Below are 11880 nucleotides of genomic sequence, written 5' to 3' on the forward strand. Positions count from 1 at the left end.
CAATTAAAATAATCTAAATTTATAAATTTTAGTATTTATTTTATATTTATGAACACACCATAAAAATATCGTAAATAAATTGTGTCCGCGTTTATAGATAGTGTAGACATGATTTGTTATCTGTAGATGAAAATTGTCATGCCCGAAGAATCAAATGAATTAAATGAGATTTATTTTTTAAACTGATAGTTTATAATTTTTTTTAATTGCAAATATTATTTGGGAATAGTTGATAGTTAATACTTGGCACTTGATTACTTGAGGCAGGCTACATCCGATCCAAGATCATGAGTCTCTAGTCTATTTGGGCTTCAGACTGTGTTTTTATAAGTAGCCTTTCTTTAGAATTGTCTTAGGCCCAATACTAGAATGTCGTATTTGTTCACTGTCAACTATATATTCAACTGTCAATTCTTCTGCTGCTGCTGTTGTCGTCTCAGGTAATGCCCCTTGTTCTTTTTCTTTTTATTTCTATGTGCCATCTTCACGTGTTTATAAACTTATGTTCGTATCTTTGTTATATAACTTGTGTCATTGCTTTATATGAAAAAAAATACTTATGTTTTATGGTGTTCGAGTGATCATTGAATTTTATGTTCTGCCTCATTTTATTTAAAAGGTTCTTTTTCAATTGTTCATGCGATTACCATTGATTTGTTATGTTATTTTTATCGTAATTAACTTTTGAGAACTAGGATCAAGAAGAGATTTATTTTATTTGATGTAAGAGTTTGATGAAAATCCCATGAGAGTTGTCACTTCTTGTGAAATTTCGAGAGTTTGCTTAATGAATAACGATAGCTAGATCTACTTGGAGTGATCAGGTGTATAAGGATTAGGGAAATGTGGATGGAACATTAAATTAAACCTGGAAAAGAGGGGAAGTAGTAGTCATCGGATATTCGTTAATGTGTATTTAGTGACAGCATTTCACAAGTGTTAGCTTATAAATTATAGCACTCTTTCTGATTTCTTTCTAATTATTGTTTGCGGATTTTAGACTTAGATGCAATGCCATATAAATCATGTGCAGCGTTGAATTAGTATTCCTTGTGAACTCAATTACACGTGCTCTTCTTTTTTTGGGTAAATCTATCATTAGAGATCTTGGTTTTTCATTCTAACATTAAATTCCAATGTGTTGTTGTTCAATAGAATAGCTACTTATAATGTAGAAGCAACCACTTCCGGATCATACAGAATGCCACATTACATCAAATGTGCAATTTTTTTTTGTTGAGTTTCTCATATATAGATGATATACATGTGTGTGAGGCGTGTTTATCTTTTATTTTGCATTTGTAGCTGGCAGTCATTTATTGATGTTTCTTAATTTGCTAGCAGAAGCTGAAGCATATTTCAATATCGAATGATATTGGTATTTGAAGTGAGGCAAGAGACATAATGCTGCAGATCAAATTCAGAGACAAGGGTGGTCCCTCCGTAGAAGGTGGCGTAGGGGACAAGGCATCTTCAGGTGGTGAGGCAACTACAGCAGCATGCCCCGATCACCTTAAAATTGCTGATCTTGCGGTCGCCAAAAGGCTTGGCTCAGTAACTGCCTTTTCTACTATCAAAACTGTGGGTCGTAAAGCACGTCCTGAAATGGGTGAACGGGTTCATATATGTCTTCAGTGTAATTTCCCAATTGCTATATATGGATGTCTGGTACGAGCAAAAGATTACTCTCTACTTCAACTGATTGTCCTGTTTTCAAATCCCTTTTTGTAGGAAATAATTGCTAGCTTTTTCATTTATTTATTTTTAAAAGCCAGAAGCATGTTCATATATACAAATACATGTGTGAGGAGGATATAACCTTTAGTAAATACTAATACATCTTTGTGTTTGCATTTTTCGCAAATTTCAACTACCAACACTTCACGATCCCTAATTTTTTCCTCGTTAGGTAAGTTTACTTGATATATATTGGTTGTAATTGTTTTTCCTTTTCCTCTTGAAACAAAAACCTAGTAATAAGATGGAATGGTACATTTGGTTATGTAAACATATAAGATTCACAACTTCAATAAGAGCAATTATTGCATGTGGAAAGCCGAACAAATTGCTAATTTCATTAAGCAATATGATCAGTATTATTTCCAATATAAACTCAGGTAACCTTTCGCAATTAATTAACTATATGTTTATGTTTATTCTGATCAATGCCGAACATTATGTATTCAATTACGTGTCTCGCTACATGTAATAAAACACTGCTTTATCTAATGAACCCTACCCGCATTATCCAGATCTATGGTTGCCGCAGGTTTCTCTTTCTGTGCAAATATGAAATAGCTATAAATTTCCCTTTCTTAAGTCCCTCCTAACTGGATAGTACTTTTCCCTGGATATATTAATTAAAGAAACACTAAATTAAAGGCAACCCTCCTACAGCCCTAACTTATATCTGAGAAAAATAGGCAAACTATATTGGCCAATGTCCTGGGGTTTCGGAGACTCATTCTGAAACAAAATTACACAATTTCATACCTGAGCAGTTCTTTTACATGATTAAGTCAGATACAATGACCCTATTCCTGGGTCTGATTATATATGTCTTGGTCAATAATCCACTTCGCCAAGTTCACTACTTAGCATCTAAATAAGTTGCTTGTTCATCCCTGGAGGGAAGCTGATTATCTATTAGATAAACAAAACTTTGGCGAATGTGAAAATATTTAACTAGAAAAAGCATTTATAAATCCCGCTACTTGATCAATTTGGTACAACTTTGAAATTTATCAATCAAATGACTATCTGATATAAGGAAGTGTCATATTTTTGCACTTAAATTTTTGTTCTATTGCAGAGCCCTTGCTACCATGCTTTCTGTCTGGACTGTGCCAGGAGTGGTTCAACATGTTCTTTGTAATGATTAATTCATTTTCTATGATGTGTGCTTACATATTGCATGATAGTTTTAATTTCTTTTGTGTTGTATAATTTGAGCTAAAATCATTAAGGGCTTACTCAGTAGTATTCGATTATAGGCAGGAATCCATGACACTTACTTTCAGTTATATAACTGACTAATTTTCTGTCAGTAAAACAACTAGGTAGAATGCACATTTTCTCTAGTAAACCACTTTTGTTTTCTGTTAAACTAGGTACAATGCACACTTTCCCTAGTAAACTACTTTTGTTTCTGTTAAATCATTTTTATGAAAATAGTGACTTATGACTCCTATATTTTTTATGTGTTTGTTGGCAGTTGTGATGAACGTATTCAGAAGATCCAGACAATTAAGGTGCATGAAGGGATCTGGATATGTGCTGCTCCTCATTGTTTCAAGTCTTTTCTTAAGAAAGATGAATTTGATACTCATGTCCATAGTAGCCATGCTGACCTTTTTAAGAAAAATGACTCAGAGGCTGCCAATGCTAGTAAACCAACTTCAGAGTCGACTGTTCAATCACCAGCAAAGTCTGTGTTACCTCCTAGCTCAAGCTCTCAGTAGAAGGATCAGCATGAAGGTATGCAGCAAAATCTTGAACCACCAGTTTTAGGACACACTCCAAATATTGTGTCAGGCACAGTACCTGACAATAGCAATTCTCGAGGCTATGATAAGCTTGATGCCGGTAACCAATTTAGCAAGAGAATGTTGGCCTTCAGGGTAGGCATCTACAAGAATATGGGAAGTTTCAGAACTCTCAGCTAGGAGTTTTAGATAAGAGTCCCATCCCAGAAAATGCTATTCAGTTCAACCAGGCTCCTAAAACTGCAATGCCGCTTAATCCTAATCTATTTCAGATTCCCCCGCCATTCAATGATCCACAGTTGGGACGAGATGGAATTCCATTTAATTGCCCTTCATTTCAACAGACACAAGATTCAGAACCAGATGGTGAACAATGGCAGGGTTCAATGTCAGGTTTTCCACCACGTCCTATGGTGGGACATGTTAACTTCATGGGGAACAATTACCCACAGCCATGGGGTGTAGGACCAACTGGTGCATTTTCTGACCCGGCTCTTGCAGGTAGGGAAAATATAGATGCTTTTAAGAACCTTTCAATGTCAGATTCACATGGAAGAGTTGAAGTTTTTCAAGGAAATGTCAAACAGAATGAGCCCTCATATCAGGCTCTCTATCATGCAGCCAACAAAGATAGGGAGGACTTGTCAGGTCAGAATGCTAGCGACCCAAGAGATGTAATGGGTATGCTCCCACCGCCACCTGGTCCACGCCCACCACACTCATCACAGGTCAATCGTTCACACTCCTCCGCTGGTGGTGCTGGTCACGGTGCACAGGCCCCGTGGTGACAAGCTGAGCATCAAGACAACTCTGGAGGTGCTCGTGAGTACTGAATTTGCTTTTCCTTATTTAATATGTTATGTACTCTCCTTTTAAAAGCTTCTGGAGTTATGGCCAGGTGCCATCCATCTCATGGTGCTTATTTCTAAATTTAAGTGCATTAGCAATTTGAGAACTATGCGTACTTTGTCTCCAGACTGCAATCCTTAGTGATTTTCAGTCTATGCTTGAACTATGTGGTTTTGAATCTGTGGGATTTTCCATAATTGTGTTGTTTTCTTCTGTTGTTCCTCCTACCATTTTATGATGTTTGTGTGCGCGTGCATGCTTTGTTTTTCTCCTGGATTTCTACCATTTTTCTTATGTGGAGGTCCATAGAGAACCCTCTCCTTTAATCATAAACCGTAGGAATAAGAATATATCTAAAGGTCCATATAATTTGTATTTAAAAAATTATTAAATTTGTTAATAAGCAGACATTTCCAAACATAGATACATACGATGGTTTTATGTATATGCCTCAGATCCTCCGAATGGAATCGATCCAATCGGAGCTTCCATCAATATAGATTAAATTAAAGATTCAAACTTTGTGGTCTCCATGTTGAGATCTCAAGATTCATATACTACTTGAGCTATTTTTTATTTTGATTAAGTGTTTGCATTTATCTTACTTCTTGACTTTACTAATTATAAATTGATTTGATCTAATCACTGTAATTAGTAACCTTTGATGTATAAAATCGTTTTTTTTTATGAAATTCAACTCATGTTAGTTTCAAGTTTTTTGTGTTTTTTAACCCATGCTTTATATATATCTGTAATATCCTCTCTTTTTTTTACTGTTTTTGTTTGATTCTCTTTGATTATGTTGTTTTTTAAACTTGTTTTGCTTGACTGTTCGTAGTTTTTCTGTGATCTCTCATTGTTTAGGTAGGTCTTTGATTCAACTTTATAATTTAAACTAACATTTACTTGGATTCGTTATTCTATTATGAACATGTTGATTCTATAGTAGACTTTTAATGAATAATTATGCTACAAATTAGATAAATGACTCATAAGCAGCAAATCGCATGTCTTATTATACTCAATATTTTAAGAAGGCGTTTTAGTTCAATTATAGAATCAAATTAGCATAAATTTGATTTTTTTGATGTTTATTTTTTCAAAAAGAAACTTTATAATAATTTCTACTAAAAAATCCTGATGTAAGCTGCAAAACTTAGTCTCAAAATCTTAGAGATTGATTCTCTTTTGGTTCTACTATATAATCAAATTAGATATTTATTTAATCTTGTTAATTATAGTGTAAAAGTTTGAATTTTACAATAGATTTTAATGCCTTTAATGACTATATACAGATGATTCAAATGCAAAAGTCTTATAGTCAATATTTGATTCTTTACTAGAGTCGAATTAGCATTTATTTTGAAAATCATATAAAATGTGTAACAGTATGTTGTTTCTCTAGCTTGTGCACTTGTATATTGTCATGGAAAGCAAAAGTTTTAATAGAAATGGATTGTGGGGAATTTCACATTGGTAGCTTCGGCGGAGGTAACTATATATTTGTCATGCTAGTTTCTCTTGTTATGTAACTGTAGAATGATTTGCCGAGAAGAATTGTACTAGTACTCTGTAGTCTGTAGTTGTGTATGCTTTAAGCCATTTTATAAGATCTGGGCACTTAAAATAAGCTTATCACTAAACTTGTGTTGCAAATCAAATTCAATAACATTTTAATTTCTATTGATTTATCATTAAGCCAAAAGAGCTAATATCTCCTTTTAAATATACATTTACTGCTTTAGTAACCTATATATTTTCTTATGGTTGGTCTGTTGATTTATGATTTAGGATAGCAGTGAATGTCCTTTAGCTAAAGTAATAATGGAATATTCTCCCCATTTTCACTTCTTCGAGGACTCATTGGCCATCACAAATATTCGGTACCTTGAGAAGGAGCCAAAGTACTCAGGAGTTGCAGAAGCATCTCATTTCCCTGCTCTTCCAGAAAGAGGTGTCGAATGTTTTATCGATGGAAAACGGGTTTTGGCGAGTGCTTGTTACAACTTTTTACTAAGATTAATTTATTTAGACACAAAAGAAGATATTGGATAAACAGAAAATAGAAAGCCAGTTTTTTTTTTTAAATATGGTTAATAACTTTTGGTTATTTGGCTTATATAAGATCTTTGATCATGAATATTCAACAGGTTGATAACCATAGTTTGCTTACAAAAAACTATATTGTTGTCCCAACTGATACAGAGAATTTTATAGTAGAACTGGAAGATAGTGCAAAGACAGGCATTCTAATGGCATATGACACTATCTTAATTGACATTCTGGGGGTAGCTGATCCACTGAAGAGATAAGTTGATGTAGTTGTCTGTCGTCCAGATTAAGTATAATGATGGTCCAAGCATCAATTCAGTTCATCTAGGGAACTGATGAGCAGACTGTTCCAGATGTAAAGCTAAATAAATCGAACCAATGGCATGGTTCAGGTTTGACAAGCTATCTGTTTTTGACTCGTCTACTGAATTTGGAAAGTCACTGGCTTCTATATGATTTATGAAGAAAGAATTTCAGTCAGTTGATGTTAACGCCAGATTTGACACTGTTGATATTTAAGATCAGATAAAGCAAGTGTGAACCTGTTAAAACAGTTTATTCCTAAGCAAACCACACATGTATATTAACTGTTCCTTTCAATTTCAATGTCTAAATTTCTTTTTAAGATCGCTTATATACAAAGTATGATTATAGTACATGCTTGTGTCAATAGTATCAGAATATGATGTTGCCATTTTATACATATCAGCTTTTACTTATGTTCAGCCATAAGAACATGTTACTCAGAACGAGATAGTGGTTTGAGTTGAATGATTGTAACAACTAAAGAAATCTCTTTGTTGTTTCAAAAGATAAAGAGTGTTATGTACAATACAAATGTAGCATACAATGATAAGATACACCATCATATTTATTTTCTAAATAAGGAAATGATCAAATTGCTTCATCATTTCCAATGCGTATATTGAAATCTACCATCTGATGATGTTGTGACCATTATGGCTATTATTATCACAGCAACATCACTGATATAGGACTCCTAATCCTGACATGAATATTGTGGGAGTTAAACCTTGATAGATACACGTGATTGTAGCTCAATCTCTGTGATATTGTCCTGTCATGTTTCTTAAATTAAGCCAAAATCCTTAATTCAAACTCTGGTACGTCTGAATATTAGCCTTTGTGGTCTAACTCTTACTTTGATTCCATCAGATGGCTTAACTTCCACAGAGTAAGTGGAATTAGGAATCCCCACATTTGTCAATCGTCTTTTAATCATCTTACTCTACATCCTAGGCCTGAAAACGACAGAGATAGAAGAATAATTGAGACTAAACCCTTATTCTTCAGCATTATATCATGGCAGCGCACATTCCTGCGAGCAATCATAAAAATATCAGATCTTATGTATTTATATGTGCATAAATATCATATCATATTTAATTGGACTTTTACACTAATCAAGTTATTGTAATAGCTGAATTCAATCGAGAAAAATGTACTAAAAAAGTCCAATGTTGACCAACTAAAAAAGAATGGGAACAACTAAATTTGGAATAGACATAGTTTAACTTAAGACCTCAATTGATCACAAAAGTGTTCTCAATTGACCTTATTTACCAAATCTGCGAGGAATGCTCCCATTTAGATAATTACTAGTTGTATCTATGTATTCATCACTGATTAACATCAATCAAACCCACGATCAGGGGTGTCTTATTGTTTGAACTTAGATAATTACTAGTTCGGTTATTAATGCATACCCCGCACGAGTCCTCACATGATATATGTTTATAGAAATTACGGGTTTCATATCTTTGTTGGAAAAAAATGATATTACTAAGAAATTAAACTGTAAATAGTTTGTTGGAGTAATGTCATTCATTTACCAAGGGCTTCATACTTTTTACAGATTCTTGAGTCAGTGGAAAGTGAGATTCGACGGGGGGGGGGGGGCGAGAAGAGGTTTTGCAATTATCTTTTAAATTCAAATCGTAAAATTCATAATCTCCTCAGAGGCTACACGAACAATGACGCATATGAAGTAGCTGTAGAAAGTTGATTAGTAATCAAACCCGAGGAAACATCCTTGATATATCAGATGAGCACAATCTGCTTGAGGGCAATCACGCCTAATTTGTGCGAGGCTGGAATCAAAACAAGTAAAACAGTCATTGAACTAGCCCAAACACATCAGGATTATACGCTGTTGCAAAATGTCCATTTGGAAACTGTTTTCTCATGTCGTTAAATGTCTTGTTAAAATTGCTTAAGAAAATCACCAAGTCATTCATTGTGTTTGAATTACTGAATTACTGCACTGTCGAAGTAGCTCCTCTACTTGGGGGTTCCGACCGAACTCCTTGCATGATTGTCAACATAATAACAAATATGCTGCATATGAGGATTATCATCATTTCTTGAAAACAAAAGATAAGTCCAGGCTCGAGTTTATAGATTAAGCATCAATAGTAATAGCGTACCATTTCTTTTATTGCACATAAGCGGCTGTCTAGTAGAAGACTTAAAGACTTTAGGTTCTATTTTTGGACTTAAAGACCCTCGGCCTCTATGTAGTGGGGCATCTAAAGAATTAAATGAGAGCAAGACCGACTTGCAACTTTGGTTGATTTCGAATTTTGGTTCCGAACCCGATACATCTATGTACATCAAGGATGATATGAATTTATTATTAAATAAGTTGTTTTACTTATTTCTTGCTAAAAAAAAACTTACAAATCCCCGCATTTTGCAATTATCTTTTAAATTCAAATCGTAAAATTCATAATCTCCTCAGAGGCTACACGAACAATGACGCATATGAAGTAGCTGTAGAAAGTTGATTAGTAATCAAACCCGAGAAAACATCCTTGATATATCAGATGAACACAATCTGCTTGAGGGCAATCACGCCTAATTTGTGCGAGGCTGGAATCAAAACAAGTAAAACAGTCATTGAACTAGCCCAAACACATCAGGATTATACGCTGTTGCAAAATGTCCATTTGGAAACTGTTTTCTCATGTCGTTAAATGTCTTGTTAAAATTGCTTAAGAAAATCACCAAGTCATTCATTGTGTTTGAATTACTGAATTACTGCACTGTCGAAGTAGCTCCTCTACTTGGGGGTTCCGACCGAACTCCTTGCATGATTGTCAACATAATAACAAATATGCTGCATATGAGGATTATCATCATTTCTTGAAAACAAAAGATAAGTCCAGGCTCGAGTTTATAGATTAAGCATCAATAGTAATAGCGTACCATTTCTTTTATTGCACATAAGCGGCTGTCTAGTAGAAGACTTAAAGACTTTAGGTTCTATTTTTGGACTTAAAGACCCTCGGCCTCTATGTAGTGGGGCATCTAAAGAATTAAATGAGAGCAAGACCGACTTGCAACTTTGGTTGATTTCGAATTTTGGTTCCGAACCCGATACATCTATGTACATCAAGGATGATATGAATTTATTATTAAATAAGTTGTTTTACTTATTTCTTGCTAAAAAAAAACTTACAAATCCCCGCATTTTGCAATTATCTTTTAAATTCAAATCGTAAAATTCATAATCTCCTCAGAGGCTACACGAACAATGACGCATATGAAGTAGCTGTAGAAAGTTGATTAGTAATCAAACCCGAGGAAACATCCTTGATATATCAGATGAGCACAATCTGCTTGAGGGCAATCACGCCTAATTTGTGCGAGGCTGGAATCAAAACAAGTAAAACAGTCATTGAACTAGCCCAAACACATCAGGATTATACGCTGTTGCAAAATGTCCATTTGGAAACTGTTTTCTCATGTCGTTAAATGTCTTGTTAAAATTGCTTAAGAAAATCACCAAGTCATTCATTGTGTTTGAATTACTGAATTACTGCACTGTCGAAGTAGCTCCTCTACTTGGGGGTTCCGACCGAACTCCTTGCATGATTGTCAACATAATAACAAATATGCTGCATATGAGGATTATCATCATTTCTTGAAAACAAAAGATAAGTCCAGGCTCGAGTTTATAGATTAAGCATCAATAGTAATAGCGTACCATTTCTTTTATTGCACATAAGCGGCTGTCTAGTAGAAGACTTAAAGACTTTAGGTTCTATTTTTGGACTTAAAGACCCTCGGCCTCTATGTAGTGGGGCATCTAAAGAATTAAATGAGAGCAAGACCGACTTGCAACTTTGGTTGATTTCGAATTTTGGTTCCGAACCCGATACATCTATGTACATCAAGGATGATATGAATTTATTATTAAATAAGTTGTTTTACTTATTTCTTGCTAAAAAAAAACTTACAAATCCCCGCATTTTGAAAGAGATCTCGGAATCTCCCTACCAACTCTAATAAAATCATGGTTCAAAGCCCTCAATTTCCTAAAACTAACAAAACCACCAAACAAAATCTCATTAATAAAATTCCCTTCATGATTAAGTTCTTCAATATATCTTAAACCCCACATCTTACTAGGAAGTTAACCACCAAATTCATTAAATAAAAGCGATGAAACTCTAAGTATGGACAATTTTTCACTAACATATTTATGAATTAACTAAAAGTTGTTCGAAGAGATCAACATACCAATGCAGTATCCACGGAAATATAGTACTGGAACCCTATATGAATTGATGTACACTATATGGAAATCAAACTAATGTGCTTCACCATCATTGTTTGGACCTTGCATAAATAGAAAATATATTAATTAACTTGATAAAATGGAATCGTTTTTTGTAAGATACTTGATTTTATGTTTAATACTAAATTCTGATTCAAGGTTAGAAAAACAAATGCAAGGATCTGAATCTTTCAGTAAACTATAATATTGTAGTACGTCAATAAAGATGAAGTTCAAGTTTCCTGAAGACTACTAATATACAAGATGATACCAAAGTAGCATTATCGATTGAGTCATCCTCATTGTCAAAACAGGGCCCCTTCTTTGCTCTTGTCAGTACTAGCTAGCTTCGTCACAACAACTGTCATGTATAAAGATAGTAAATCAACTACAATAAGTAGTAAAAGAAATTATTACCAGAAGAAACATAATTATTACAAGATTTCATGCATTTAAACATTGCCCAAATATCAAATTCGTTCAATTGAGAAAAGAAAACCATTTAAAAATGAAGTTCAATTGTTAGGCCTCGCAACCGAGAGAAGATGCCATCAACAAGACGGAACCATGGTTTTTCTCGTGTTAGGCATACGCAAACACATTAATTTGAGCCTTTAAGGTGGTTAACTAACATGATGATCTCAATCCTAAATTGCTATTGCTTTTATATTCATAACATACCTGATCTTTAGCTTTGCTTTTAAATGACATGTACAAAGTTGAGACCATCAAACCTCTTAGTATAAGCTTAAAACGTATCCACAAGACTGTAAAGCAAATGTATAAACTATAAACACAAAAATAATTTTTTATCGTAGAATCAAAATTTACAAATAATTACAAAAATACAAGTATAATGAGATTTTGTAACTTTTATCGTAGAATCAATATTTACAAACAAGAAATACACAT

At 34.0% G+C, this 11880-nt stretch overlaps 1 protein-coding gene across 1 annotated transcript; it reads left to right on the top strand.

Annotated features, from left to right (window-relative positions):
- The first annotated feature begins 1404 nt into the window (after positions 1-1404).
- LOC141664828 (E3 ubiquitin-protein ligase HAKAI homolog) lies at positions 1405-4273 on the top strand. The gene is made up of 4 exons (XM_074470782.1): positions 1405-1668; positions 2813-2871; positions 3215-3410; positions 3599-4273. The coding sequence occupies exons 1-4, from the start codon at positions 1405-1407 to the stop codon at positions 4271-4273; spliced, it is 1194 nt and encodes a 397-aa protein (XP_074326883.1).
- Positions 4274-11880: the final 7607 nt, after the last annotated feature.

The sequence above is a fragment of the Apium graveolens genome, chromosome 6 (genome assembly GCF_009905375.1).
Source record: "Apium graveolens cultivar Ventura chromosome 6, ASM990537v1, whole genome shotgun sequence".
Taxonomy (NCBI): Eukaryota; Viridiplantae; Streptophyta; class Magnoliopsida; order Apiales; family Apiaceae; genus Apium; species Apium graveolens.

Coding starts and splice junctions, on each gene's coding strand:
- LOC141664828 (XM_074470782.1), top strand. CDS start 1,405: ATGCTGCAGATCAAATTCAGAGACAAGGGTGGTCCCTCCGTAGAAGGT. Junction 1,669..2,812: donor TTGCTATATATGGATGTCTG/GTACGAGCAAAA, acceptor GTTCTATTGCAG/AGCCCTTGCTACCATGCTTT. Junction 3,411..3,598: donor AACCAACTTCAGAGTCGACT/GTTCAATCACCA, acceptor TAACCAATTTAG/CAAGAGAATGTTGGCCTTCA.